Source organism: Bubalus kerabau, chromosome 1, assembly GCF_029407905.1.
Source record: "Bubalus kerabau isolate K-KA32 ecotype Philippines breed swamp buffalo chromosome 1, PCC_UOA_SB_1v2, whole genome shotgun sequence".
NCBI classification, from domain to species: Eukaryota; Metazoa; Chordata; class Mammalia; order Artiodactyla; family Bovidae; genus Bubalus; species Bubalus kerabau.
The window spans coordinates 194,360,728-194,375,744 of record NC_073624.1 but is presented as its reverse complement, the minus strand read 5'-3'; the positions used below and the strand labels follow the sequence as shown (position 1 = coordinate 194,375,744).

At 38.2% G+C, this 15,017-nt stretch overlaps 1 protein-coding gene across 1 annotated transcript in view; it reads right to left on the bottom strand.

The window, feature by feature from the left end:
* Nucleotides 1-15,017, bottom strand: part of FBN2 (fibrillin 2) — a 224,886-nt gene that overhangs the window by 11,551 nt on the left and 198,318 nt on the right. Inside the window, exons 50-61 of the mRNA XM_055548444.1 lie at nt 14,352-14,504; nt 13,375-13,440; nt 12,946-13,071; nt 12,244-12,363; nt 11,004-11,126; nt 10,423-10,554; nt 7,267-7,392; nt 5,529-5,735; nt 4,464-4,589; nt 2,736-2,858; nt 1,960-2,076; nt 873-1,001 (exon numbers count right to left, since the gene is read on the bottom strand). Of these exons, the coding sequence (XP_055404419.1) occupies nt 873-1,001; nt 1,960-2,076; nt 2,736-2,858; nt 4,464-4,589; nt 5,529-5,735; nt 7,267-7,392; nt 10,423-10,554; nt 11,004-11,126; nt 12,244-12,363; nt 12,946-13,071; nt 13,375-13,440; nt 14,352-14,504 (1,548 nt within the window). The remainder of the gene's footprint in view (nt 1-872; nt 1,002-1,959; nt 2,077-2,735; nt 2,859-4,463; nt 4,590-5,528; nt 5,736-7,266; nt 7,393-10,422; nt 10,555-11,003; nt 11,127-12,243; nt 12,364-12,945; nt 13,072-13,374; nt 13,441-14,351; nt 14,505-15,017) is intronic.

The window sequence follows — 15,017 nt, the reverse complement described above, 5'->3', positions numbered from 1 at the left end:
AATAAAACTGCCATCAGTTTCCCCCAGCGCTTTCTGTTCATCTGCCCAGTTCCCTACAACTTGTTCTTTGTCTTACACTTAACATTTATACATTTTACATTCAAGTATCATGGAACAGACATCAGATTTTTTTCTGGTTTACTCATATACTACTGCAGCTAAATTAGGTACAGGAATTCATTTTCAGTTAAATTCTTTTTTTAGATCAGTAACTAGGTAAACAGTTATTTCAGAAGCCCATGTGTACTCACAGAATTTTTGTTTCATCACATTAAGGTTTTCCTCTGTCCCCAAAATTATATATGAACATTTATAAACAAAAAAAAATCAACTTCTGGGTTTTACTTTGTTAATCTTTGTTGTTTGAGATGATCTCAATTTCTCATTGAGTGGCTTAGCCATTAAAACAGTTTGCTGTATTAGAATAAGAATATATGGAATTTAGAAAGATGGTAACAATAACCCTGTGTACGAGACAGCAAAAGAGACACTGATGTATAGAACAGTCTTATGGACTCTGTTGGAGAGGGAGAGGGTGAAGATTTGGGAGAATGGCATTGAAACATATATAATATCATGTATGAAACGAGTTGCCAGTTCCAGGTTCAATGCATGATACTGGATGCTTGGGGCTGGTGCACTGGGATGACCCAGAGGGATGGTATGGGGAGGGAGGAGGGAGGAGGGTTCAGGATGGGGAACACATGTATACCTGTGGCGGATCCATTTCGATATTTGGCAAAACTAATACAATATTGTAAAGTTTAAAAATAAAATGAAATTAAAAAAATAAAAATAAAAAATAAAATAAAATAAAAAATAAATCCAGGAAAAAAAAAAAAGAATAAGAATATTTAAATAAATAAACTCACCTTCACAGTTCAGTCCAGTAGCATCAAGAGAGAACCCTCTTTGGCATTCGCAGCTGAAACTTCCAGGGGTGTTTTGACAGATTCCCTTTGCTCCACAAAGTGAGGGCTGGGACCCACATTCATTGTTGTCTAGCAGAGGACAAAAGGGAAAGAGTGTCAGGCTTTCCAATTATTATTTTTTTTTTTTTTAATAAAAAAACATGTCTTTATTACATATTACCTCTGTAGCATTTTATTTATTTTTATTTTATTTTATTTTTAAACTTTACATAACTGTATTAGATTTGCCAAATATCAAAATGAATCCGCCACAGGTATACATGTGTTCCCCATCCTGAACCCTCCTCCCTCCTCCCTCCCCATTCCATCCCTCTGGGTCGTCCCAGTGCACCAGCCCCAAGCATCCAGTATCGTGCATCGAACCTGGACTGGCAACTCATTTCATACATGATATTTTACATGTTTCAATGCCATTCTCCCAAATCTTCCCACCCTCTCCCTCTCCAATTATTATAGGATTTCCAATTATTATAGGATTCAAATTTTACTACATGAAGTAAAAAGTAAGGTATGAAAGCCTAAGTTTCACAATGTGAAAACAGAGTTTACAGAAAAGTATGCCACTATTCATGGTCATATTAAAGACAAAAATGGTTAGAAAGAAGTGTATTTCAAGAGATTGAAAACCAGAGCATATTTTGGATCAATTGAGGACATGGTTTTTCGATTGCACAGACTGAAAGTTAAGGTTAAGACCTGTGTGTCTTCTGACATTAAAAAATCCCAACATGTTCATTAGCATGCTTTAAATTATAGTGAGCCTTTTACTCATGTTTTATCTGAGCACACATTATACTTAGAACGCAATATAAAGGTGCTGCTTGGAATACACCTACTGTGCATGTGCTTGGACTACACAGGACTACTATGCTTGGATATTGTTCTTGTGAAAAAATAAATTATTAACAACATTTTAAAACCACTAATTATGAGGGACTGATTTTAATGTACGTACTACCATTTTTAACTACAGTTTTAGGCTTCTACTAGTAGTGTGCAGAACTTCCCTTTTGTAGTTTTGTCTTACCAATACAAGCAGTGTGATGCTGTGTGAAACCAGGTGGACATTTACAGGTAAAACCTCCCAGAGTGTTGACACACAGGAACTGGCAATTGTGCTGTTTGGTTTGACATTCATCAAGGTCTGCAATGAAAGACAAGCCAATGAAAATCCAAGCAGAGTTATCTGGCTATGCTTCCCTTCTCATGAAGCCACAGAGAGGTGTGCATGTTCTACCAGGAGTATTTTGTGTAGATTTTTGTTGGAAGCTTTATAGATTTCCATATGCATAAGGCAAGGAGGTTTTTTTTCACATACTTAAGCAGCGTAAATACTATGAGCTACTAAGACAGGATGGCTAAGGTGATATATAACAAAAATTTTTTTAAAACAAAAAGCTGAAAGGATGAATTATAGTGATGTTCATGAACTGTTTTCAAAGCTAGTATTCAAAGGTTAAAATACTTGTATTTGATGCACCATTGAGTACATGGCTGGCTACTTAATCCTATTAAGTGAAAGTGAAAATTGCTCAGTTGTGTCTGACGCTTTGCGACCCTATGGACTATACAGTCCATGGAATTCTCCAGGTCAAAACACTGGAGTGGGTAGCCTTTCCCTTCTTCAAGGGATTTTCCTGTCCCAGGGATCAAACCCGGGTCTTCTGTATTGCAGGCAGATTCTTTACCATCTGAATCACAAGGGAAGCCACAGTAAAAAGTAAGGCACATGGCCTGATCCCCGATAAGCTGATTTTGAATCTGAAAAAAAGGAGAGGGTCACACATATAGACTCTTCATCACCTTTGCAGGTCTTCCCGTCCTCCTGCAGGACATAGCCCCGGGGACACGAGCACTGGTAACTCCCCTCTGTGTTCTTGCAGATAAAGTTGCAGGGTTTTGGGGACTGCGAACATTCGTCGAGATCTGAGTAAAAGTGATGTGAGGATTAAATTACTGGTTAGAAGGAACGACCAGTCTCTTTCCTCCCTCCATATTCTCACTGTTTTCCTCTTCAACTTAAAATGGAAAATAGCCAGAGAGAAACGAGGCACAGAACAATTTTTTCTAAGGTAATTTACTGGTTTAACTTTGTCAGGCGATTCTTGGACAAATAATGAAATATCCAGACAACTGGGTTCAAAAAAAGACACTAGATTTTTTAGATTGGTGTTCTTCAGTTTACAGTTTGAGAATCATAAACCTGAAGGTTAGAGTTTCTTCTCTTTGACATGCGGATGTGGCGGATGTTCTCCCCACTTCCCCAGGAATTGTTTGGCATCACAGATTGTGCGGGAGACCTTCCACTTCGCCTTCCAGCTGCAGTCCTTACCTTGGTCCACCCTGTTCTCGGGCCCAGGAGGCTGAACTGCACACAGACACCATTAGCAGACCCTCCTGCCCCCTGTCTTCAGTCTGGTCCTTAGTTCTTTGATTCCCTTCTCACAAGATGGGCTGAGGCTGACTGAGTCATGGGGTCAGGGGTCACGGGTGCTCTAAAGGCAGGCCTCTGGGAACAATTTTCTCCATCTTCTAGGTTTCAGTAATCCTTCCCTCTTATCTTTGGCCCAGAGGTGGAACAGCCCCAGAACTCAGCACTAGTCCTAGCATTTTCTGCTCACACCTTTATACACTGTCCTTTTGTTAAAAAAAAACAAGTCTCCTTAAACTGTCCTCATTTCAATACGCCACCTTTTTTCTGCTAGGACTCTGACAGCAAACCATCTCCACTTCCCCCATAAAAGACATTGATTGATGCCCAAAGAATGTTAAAAGCTCATGACTGATAGCCTAGTTTCTATTACTATCTTGCCCAAACAAGTGAGTTGAATGCTTACTAAGATTTAGGTTGGTTCTTCTTAACCTCTTCCTGCCAGATGTGCTTGTTATCAAAACAAGTTGATATTAAGCTGATGAACTATGAAGGAGAAAAGATTTTTTTTCTTTAATGAAAACTAAATATTTTGGAAAGACTCAATAGCGGCAAGCTACCACCCCTTCCTTGGATGAGACAGTAAAATAAATTAGAAAAAGAGATTGTAAAAGTGTAGAAGGTTTTCTGTATTGAGATTGCTTTGCAACTGGAAATTTTAGATGATGCTTAATTGGTATATTTTATGCAAAAATAACTGCAACGAGAAACAAGCAAAAAGCATTCTCTCCATATGCAAAAACATACTTTCACAATCAAAAGTCCTGGTCTTTCATTTAAAAAAATGACAAAACAAACGTGCCTCTATACATTTTAAACTAAATGTAAAATGTTGAAAGTATATTTTTTTAAGTAATTTTAATGTTTCCCTAACTTTACAGACTTTTTGATAAATCTAATAGTTCTATGTCTCACATTACTAGACAAGGCCTTGACAACTCCAGTGATATTAAGAACCGCACTAATGAAAGGAATAGCATCACTTTAGCAAAATGTACAATCCAAACGCCATAATAAAGATATTCTATCAACAGTAAAGGACTTGTAGAAAACAGCAGTTAACAACCACTCAGACGCAGAGACGCCTTGTCTTTCCTTACCTACGCATGAGGTTCCGCTGATGTCTGTGGTGTAGCCAACCTTACAGAAACACCGGAAGGAGCCCATGGTGTTGATGCACTGACCACTGGTGCAGAGGTGTGGCATGACTTTACATTCATCAATGTCTGTGCACCAGAAACCCCAAGGCAAGAACAAGCACAAGTCAACACAGATGCACGAATAAAACTGGTTAGAAACTAAAAGAAATTAAGGAATCGACAGATAACCAAAATCCAATGTTCATAACTGTGCTGGGGTACTTTTTCATCATTCAACAGAGTGGCAACATAGAAGGAAGAAATAACGAAAGAATCTGAAGTGATAGGAAGAGACAAACATAAGGAAGGCTATGCTGAAAGCCCCTCTGGAGTCTATTTGTTCTGCAATCTAAGCATGAATTTTTTTGGGGGACTCTATCAATAGAAAGCTACCCTTCTGAAGTTCCACTAATTTGGAATTAGTGATGGTATTCCATGGATTGGCTTTAAATTCAGTTGCATTAGATCCTAAGAAAGGGTTTCATTAGCAATGTAATCAAGCGTAAGATCTAGAATCTGTATAGTAATAGAGGAAAATGTTATTTTTAGGACATTAGCATATTGGTTGTACCAAAAAACCTGGAAACTATTAATCATGTGTGAGTCGTGCTGGTTTGTAAATAAGCTGCAAACAGAATGAGTTCCTGTGCGCAAACAAAGAAGCAACCTTTACTTAAATGAAGCACGCATAGCTTGTGGGTTGCAGATGGCCTCTGGGGTCAGACAGATACATTCCATTCCTTGTTCCAGCCTTTAAAAAGGCTGTGATCTTGGGGACATTTATTTATCGTTACTTAAGCTTCATGCTTCAGTTTCTGTCTGCTAAAATAGGAATAATTAAGAGATTCTATCTCTTAGATTTGATACGAAGATTATGCCTCTTAAAGCTGCGGAAGCATTAGTGAAAAGCATATACGACCACACACATACACACATATATTTTAGCCATTATCCTATTTCCTTCAAATTAATGTGAATTAACATGCACTGTGTTGATAACATGCATGGATTTCCTCCACTCCTTACCTCTTCCATCAGTGGTATAGCCTGGGCCATGAGGACATATCTTTTTGTACTGCGCAGTTCCAGGGAGTGGGCAGAGCTCACACTGATGACCCCAGCCTCGCCCCCCGTCGCAGCAGCATTCTGACTTTGTGACAAGGTTACGGCTGCTGGATGCCATCTGACACATGGTCTGCAACACCTCTGCAAAGCAGAGGCCCTGGCGATTGTCTGAAATGACAATGTGGTTAAAAAGCACAAGTGTCAAGGGACTGACACTTCGTTATCTGGGTCTTCACATTAAAAAGGACAATCAATGTTTTCCTTCATAACAATACTTAAAAAAAAATCAATTTATTTTGGTGGTGCTGGGTCTTAGTTGTAGCATACTGAATCTTTAGCTGCCACATGTGGACTCTCAGTTGTGGCATGTGGGATCTAGTTCCTCAGCCAGGGATTGAACCTGGGCCCCCTGCAACTGGCAGGGAGAAGTCTTAGCCACTGGACCACCAGGGAAATTCCATAGCAATACCTTTTTAAAGGTTAAATATTCTTTTATGTGAAGAGTCACATTGCTTAAGACAATGGTTAGAAAGTTCTGTTGGAGGTTCATTTCACAGTGCTCTTTAGCAACAGTTTATTAAATTTAATAACTGATACTAAAGAAACAGAGGTGAGTTTTTTCTTCTTTTCCTCAGCAGCTAAGTGACAGCAAACTACCATTCCTATAGAATCCAACTGAAAGGAAAAATCAAAGAAAAATACTTCCCTTTAAGTAAGCAAATGAGAACAGGATTTGTTTTTGAAAAGCAAATTCTGGACTATGTTATCATCTTGGTACGTATTCAATCTAATCTCCTATATTTTAGACATCTAAAAGACTGTTTAAACATTGGATTAAGTAGTTTTTTAAATTATTATAAATAAAGGGATTTCACTGATATAAGTTGGCAAAGAGATCTTTAATGGGGTTTTAAGAACCATCCTAATGAACTGTTAGTAATATGGACAGAAAACTACACTTTCTATGTAGGTCAGCTTTTCTATTTCCTAATGAAGATCTAGATTGAAGATAATAATAAACAAAATGTGTTTTCATGACTAATAATTTCCTAGGATTTGAAGCAGATGACATCATTCTGAGAATAATCTGATGTAGTTGAAATGTGCTGCTTTTGCATCAAAGCCCATGAGGAGTACTATTTCTCTGTTTGCCTTAAATCTGACTACTTCATACTTTTACACCTGCTCATAATTAACTAAATGGTTTATGATATATGCATTTTATCATTAAAATGCCTGAGACTTATATTTTCCACAAGAAAATGTTTTGTAAAACACTTTTCTGTATCATAAAATAAAAATTAACTCTCACTGCATTTTTGAAATGTGGCATTTTCTTTAATATCATTAATATAGCAAAACTTACCTCACATAGCAAATATTTTCTTTTGGAATTAAATCATTTCCTGATGTAAGTTTTACTAGAGTCACATTTTCCATACAGCTTAATTAATCTTAATTTTGGAAAGACTACTTAAGATGGTTATTTACATTAAGCATGGATGTACGTACTACACACACGTGTACAAATACATCATTTTAATAGATGTCTATTTTCAGGAAGAGGTACATGGATTACTCAGATTGGGGGATCTATTTTGCAGACAAGGATATATATATATATAGAACTCTTCTGTGATTACATCACAAAACACATGCTTTATTCACCAAGTAAAATATACTCTTTTTATCAACTTACCAAGGCACTCAGTGCCAGAAGAGCTGGACTGAAAGCCTTCATTACACTCACATCTATAGCTCCCAATAGTGTTAACACAACGCCCGTTTTCACAGATTCCTGGTTTGGTCCTGCATTCATTTTCATCTTTAGAAAAACAAATAATATGAGTCATGAATAGACTGTAAAGTTTATCATTTACAAACATTTATCTTCTAATGGTTTATATCTTGCCTAAAACTTCTTCATCAAAATACTAATATGATAGAATACTAATTTATTATATTTAAATTTATAGTATTATATTAAAAATATTACGTTAAAAAATATTACATTTAAATTTATCATATTTAAATTTATCTCATCCTCTTGCCTGGAAAGTCCCATGGACAGAGGAGCCTGGTAAGCTACAGTCCATGAGGTCGCAAAGAGTTGGACATGACTGAGCTACTTTACTTACTTACATCCTTCCAAGATAGGTTCTAGGTGAACAAAGTGTTCCCCCCTACCCTCAGCCGCTTTTCTCTTTCTCTCTTCCTCTTTTCAGGGAAGAGGTGATGCTTGATGGAAAATTGGAAAAGTGGCTCCATAAAGGATTACTGACCGGGAGAAAGAACTTTGGGAAAGAAGATACCAATTCATGTGACATGAGAGAGAGGCTGAGGGCTGAGCAGTGGCAGGTGTTAGGGAGAGGTGGAGAGCAGGGTGAAGGGCACTCAGGCCAGGGATAAAGGACAAGCTCCTTCACTGACTTGAGTGAAAATCACAGGAGCCATGCAGGGTGTTAGGGCAGCTAGAGGAAGAAGGAATTTAGATAGTACTGCTCTTTTGGTTTCTGACAAATAAATGTATCAGAACAAAACTGTTACATTAAAATTCCCACATCTTTACTTGTATTTATTTGACATTTTGTAAATTTTGTTTGAGGTATGTTTCAAATCAATGTTGTCAGAGGCATGAGAGCTCATGACAAATCCCTTTGATGAATTTCTCCTTTCATCTTTATGCTTTTTAATCTTTAATTTATTAATATTTATTTTGCATGCACTTGCTTTTTATCAACATTTGCCTTGGATATCTTGTTCCACCCCTTTATCTTCCATCTATCTCACATTTTGATTTGGTACATGTCTTGTAAAAAGTACCAAGCTGCACTTTTAAAAGAATATTTAAAAGTACATTTGCCTTTTAACCAGAAATTTAAGCTGTTTCTATCTATGGTGATTACTGATATGTTTGGAGTCTTGTCACTTTATACTGTTTAATATTTATCAGGCTACTTGTCCCCTTCTCTCAATATTTCTTCAGTTCAGTTCAGTCGCTCAGTCGTGTCCAACTCTTTGCGACCCCATGAATTGCAGCACGCCAGGCCTCCCTGTCCATCACCAACTCCCGGAGTTCACTCAGACTCACGTCCATCAAGTCAGTGATGCCATCCAGCCATCTCATTCTCTGTCGTCCCCTTCTCCTCCTGCCCTCAATCCCTCCCAGCATCAGACTCTTTTCCAATGAGTCAACTCTTCGCATGAGGTGGCCAAAGTATTGGAGTTTCAGCTTTAGCATCATTCCTTCCAAAGAAATCCCAGGGCTGAGCTCCTTCAGAATGGACTGGTTGGATCTCCTTGCTGTCCAAGGGACTCTCAAGAGTCTTCTCCAACACCACAGTTCAAAAGCATCAATTCTTCGGCACTCAGCTTTCTTCACAGTCCAACGCTCACATCCATACATGACCACAGGAAAAACCATAGCCTTGACTAGACGAACCTTTGTTGGCAAAGTAATGTCTCTGCTTTTGAATATGCTATCTAGGTTGGTCATAACTTTCCTTCCAAGGAGTAAGCGTCTTTTAATTTCATGGCTGCAATCACCATCTGCAGTGATTTTGGAGCCCCCAAAAAACAAAGTCTGACACTGTTTCCACTGTTTCCCCATCTGTTTCCCATGAAGTGATGGGACCGGATGCCGTGACCTTCGTTTTCTCAGGTTAGTCTAATTTTTTCTCTGCGCTACTGTCATCCCCAACTCATGTCTAGAAGCTGTGAGCTTCTGTTCATCCAGTGGTAGCCATGAGACAACTTCAACACACACTGTTAATCAACATTTTTCTATTAATATCAAGAAGTATCTGTTTCAATAGCTTCTGGCCATAGCAAGTATCCTTGGCATGAGTTTACTCCTTTCTTCTCTCTCCTTGTGCTACCTGCCATGCTGACATGGTCTAGAAATTTTGATTTGTTGTATTTGTTTTATGGAACACCAGCATTTATTTAAACCATATAATCAGGGTTACTGGTTTCTTGGCTTATCATTGCTTCCTCTTGAATTAACTTTAAAAAATATTGGAGGATACAGTTTGGATATGATATAGAGGGCATGTGGGTGATAAGTATTCTAAAACACATTTCCGACAATGTGATATTTTTGTTTTATCACTAGATTGAATATAAAGTTTCAGTTCAAAATTATTTTACCTTAGAATACCCTGAAAACATTGCTTCTCCACTGTTTTCTTTTACCCACTGTTAACTGCCACTTGTAGGAAATCTGGTTTTGCTCCCTGGGAAGCTTTAAGAATTCTCACTTTGCTCCTAGTGTTCTGACACTATGTTTTTTCTTGTTAAAGGTATTTTTTTCTTTTAGGAAACTTTCTACATACATTTTAAAGTATATACAAAAGTACTAAATTAATTTATGGATTTAAAAAATTGTAGTGTTTCTTGTTTCTAGAATATGAGGGTTTAAGTCTGTCTTCTTGATCTAATCCTATCCTAATGCTGTTATCTTCATTTTGATTAGTGTTTCAGTTGTCTCCTTTGAATTCAAAGTGCATAACAGAAATGTATCTAAAAAGATCTGATTGCTACAAATCTTACATTTATTTTCTTTCTTTTTAAAAAATTTTTCCTGACAATGCAAACAAATGTTGGAAAATTTCTCTTGAGCATAAGATTTTCCAAGTTGCTACAGAAATCAATTAATGATAGACAAGATTAATAATATTTTACCTTCCACATATATTGTATTAGGAACTTAACAGATTCTTGTAGTTTTTGATCTCTTTGGCTATTTGCACAGAAAACAATACACTGTATTTTCCACTGTGATAACTAAAGTTCATATGTTTCTGACTGGGGGTAGGAGCGTTAAGCGAGCAGCCATTATCCCGCACAGCCTTACCTACACAGCCTTCTCCGTCAGGCCTGCGGGCCATCCCAGGCGGGCAGATGCACATGAAGGTGCCAATCAGATTCTTGCACATCATGCCCCTAGATTCACAGTCATGCAGCCCTTCAGCACATTCATCCAGGTCTAGAGAATATGTGCAATAGGAAAAACAGAAAAATAACACAAATTCGTGAACAGGCTATCATTCATGAGTATTTTGAAATCATACTTTTGGTCTTCTGGCTTTTAACATGTAATCTTCTTATGCAACAGAGAAAGGAGGAGCCCAGTCTCAACTGTTGGCTATATTCTAGAGTTATAAAAATTTCAGCACTGGTCCTCAAGATAAGAAGTTTAGGGAAGGGCTATCTTTGTTTTAGTAAGAGCTCAAGAATGTGACATCTTTATTTTTGACTTGACTGGACAGACTATCAAGTATCTTGTTACCTAGATACGGAAATCTACCAGCAATGCTGCAAAGAATACATTTCTGCACAGCTCTACAAGAAGACAGCTGAGAGCTACAAAGTCATTAAAATATATTGCTGGCATCACAAATAATGAGCTGACTCCCTCCTGGTCTGGGGCCTTACCTTTGCACATCTTCTGGTCTTCCCTGAGGGCATAGCCAATTGGGCATGTGCATTCATAGGACCCGAAGGTGTTCATGCAGCGGAAAGCACACAGCAGTGGGTTCTGGGCACACTCATTGATATCTGATCAAGGAAACAGACAGGCATGCGCTCAGCCTAGAGTTCTAATTACTCGCTTAAATAAACACTGATGTATTTATTTGGCAGTCACACAGAAAGTAATAGGATAACAGAACTTCCGTTTCTGGTAAGGAGAACTGGGCACCTAACTCATCCTCCAACAAATAACAACTATAAACTCTGAAATAGGAAAAACAAAAAAATAAGACAAATTCATGAACAGGCTATCGTTGAGTATTTTGAAGTCATACTTTTGGTCTTCTGGCTCTTAACATGTAATCTTCTTATGCAACAGAGAAAGGAGGTATTTTGTATTTATCTGAAATAAATACAAAAACAACACCTGAAGTGGTTTCTAGCAGTGCATTAAAACTCAGTAAACACCTGGCAAAGTAGAGGTGCTCAGTTTTTTTGTTTTTTTTTTTTCCTCCTGTGGATCATATCAGTCCTGGCACAGTAGCATCTGGCAGCTAAATCTCCAATAGGAACTCTCTGAGCTTCTGTCCCGAGAAATCAGGGGAGGGAGCCTTGGGGCAACCAAGGCTGCTGAAAAGTGTGGAGGAATCCCAGAAATGAGAGGGCCAGAGGGGGAGAAATACCTTTTTCATTTTTTTTGCATAAACTCAGCACAAGTTGCTGACTTAACCATGCCACGTGTGGGCCAAAATCAAAGAAGCTAACCACTAAGCTTTAAAGAGAAGAATTTAAATGTGAACCGCTGTCTTCCACAGGCCTGACAGTCCACTTTATGTAAATTAACTGCCTGCTAAAACAAAGGCATCAATATTCTCTGAAATAATGTAACTGATTCCTGAAGGTATCAGTCACAATACCCAGCACATAATCCAAAATTAACCAACAGACTGAGGAACCAGGAAAATGTGACCTAATCTCAAGGGAATAAATAAGCAATAGATGCCAATTCTGAGAGGGGGGAGATGCTGAATTATCAGACAAGGGCTACAGAGTAGCTTTAGTAACTATGCTCATTGTGGTAAAGGAACATATGTTTGTGATGAATATAATCATCAGTAGAACATAAGAACAATATAAAAAAAAAAGCTGAGGCATTAAAAACGCTTTCTATATCAAGAAGAAATAATAGTAAAGTATCACTTGCCTTCACAATTCATCATGGGCCCTGGCTCAAAGCCCTCATTGCAGTTGCATTCGAAACTCCCAATAACATTGGTGCATGTCCCATTTCCACATGGGTTGCCGATTGAACATTCATCAGTATCTGAAAAAGAATAAGAAAGTGACACAAACTGTGGAGGTTTTAGTTTAATAAAAGTATGCCCAGGAAAATCCATCTGGCCTTCACAGGTGTCCCAGATCTGTGCAGGGCACACACGACTCTTGCACCCCCCACCCTTGGTCATGGCTGGCCAGCCTTTGTGCAGGGCAGAGAACCTTGAGGGTCAAGTATGAAATGCTCTGAACTTTCAGACAGCTGTGCTTGCCCTAAAAAAAAATATCACAAACCCAGGGAGGTATGTGATCTTCTGCTACAAGAGCAGAAGTGGAAAGTCATAAAGTAAAATAGACCTCTTTCCCAGTTAGTGGTTTTGGCAGCTGTAAAGCTCTAGACACATCAGAGTTTGTATATCTGGTTGAAGGCAGAGATTGGGCAACTCGCTCCATCTTCAAATAAACCCATGTTGCTGGAAAATGTAGAATGGGAGAAGAAAAAGCAGTTATGGCTACTTATCTTGGCTTTGTAAATCCCACTGCCACCCAGAGTGCCTGAGAGACCTTTTGCTGAATATAAGAAAGAAAAAAACCTTACAAGTGTGAAATGTGGCACTAACTCAGCACTTACCCACACAGCGCACTCCAGTGTAATCAAGGTTGTAACCCATTGGACATTCACAGCGAAAAGACCCGTCTGTGTTGATACACTGACCGTTTGAACAAATGCCTGGACTCTCAAGACATTCATTAACATCTAAAATACAGAATCATCCATGAACTTTCTTATATAAAAAGATATGCCAAAACTGCATGTATCTATTCAAAAGAGACTTAAAAGCGTTAAAACATATGAGCATTTCTTTTATCAGAGAAACATGTATTTCATATGTCACAACACAGTCTTATGATGTAGTGCATATGATATACAATAAATATCATATATGTGCATTAAATGCAATACAATATATGTTATACAGTAAAAACAGCATGATTATAAAACAAATGTACAATATTGTATTTACATGAGACTATGAAAATAAAATATATTAAACCACACCTTCACGGGTATCATGAAGACTAGGAACAGTTCCGTGGCCATAGGGACACAAATCCTGGAATGCCACTACAGAGAAAAAGACAAATTCCCAATTATCAAAGAGTCATAACCATCAGAAAACTTAAGAACTGATTAATGATATACATAAAATTAGACTTATTTTTCCTCTACAAAGCTATTTTTAGTAAGAGTCTTTATTTTTGTAATTTACTTTAAAAGCACCACTGAGCATATTTAGAGAAGGTCACCTGAGCTTGGGGTGGCCACCTATGGGTACCACTCAGGGTGTCTGATTCTGTCTGCTTGCTCATTTAATTCTGGGCAGCCAAAGAGCCACATTCACTCCAGTATTCTTGCCTGGAGAATTCCATGGACAGAAGAGCCTGGTGGAATACAGTCTACAGAGACGCAAAGAGTCGGATATGACTGAGCAACTAACAGAGCATTCTCTGCCCATTACACACAGAAGCCACCTCTGACCTAGAGACCAGGCCAGTTCCGAGCCTGCTGGGAACAATTGTACTGTTCAGCTATGCTAATAAAATCTGTGAGGCTCGTCATCTCTTCTTGCAAATGGCTACTGTGCTAACTCAGCCTCCCAGAATTTGCTATAAGATTCTGGGAGCCCCAGCCTGTGATACAATACCCATGTGGGACTCCTGCAGCAAGCTGGCATGTAATTTTCACCCCCTCCTTGGATCTACTGCCCTTCACCCTTCAAATTCATTCCTTTCAAAGCAAGTAATACTAACGTTGGGGGAAGCAATGAAATAATGGGGTAACATCCTGCATTTACACATTCTGAATATGAAAGCTGAAAGAAGTTCCTGACTACGGAGATCATTGAACCATGAAGGTCTATAAATGAGGGGATGTTTTCATCTTCAAAACATTCATAAGTTACAGGGTCCCACTTGAGTTCTGCTAAGACAGTCCAAAACTAGTACAAAGCGGCTTTTTTATTTCACTACTCTTACCTTCATCATCTTTGGGACACAGCTCACAGGGGTCCCCCCAGCCCTCTCCTGGCATCTTACTACAGCAGCATTTTGCCTTTGTGGTGTTGAAAGCTTTGGGTACAGAACACTTTCCATTTTCAAAGTTTGTGAAACAGAAGCTCTGGCGAGTATCTAATCAAGAAAGCAAACATCACAGACCTCCTTACTGGTCATTTAAAAAGATGGAGTAATTTACACATAATTCTGTTACTGATAGAACATTTCTCATGGGTTGAACATGTGATGCAGATTATATTCACGGTTAAAAGACAGGCCTGGAAATTCTTAATTGCTGATATCATTTGCCAGTTTAAGTCGACCACTCTATAAAACTGCATTTAATTATGTATCTTAATAATGTGCTTCAGAAATTTGAGAAATTATGCTCAATATTAAAATGATTTCCATGTCTTCTTTACTCACTGTTACATTACAGCCTAACAAAATAAACCTAGGTAGCTTTCAGTAAGTTATGTCATATCGGAAGCAACTCATCACCAATGTACAGAAAAATCTATGCCAACAATAAAATGAAAATGATCAAATAAGACAACCATTTTTCTTTTAGTATGGAATTTTTAAAAAAATGTAGAAACAGAGAGAATAATTTGAAGCACCTTAAAAATTGTCCAGTGCATATACACT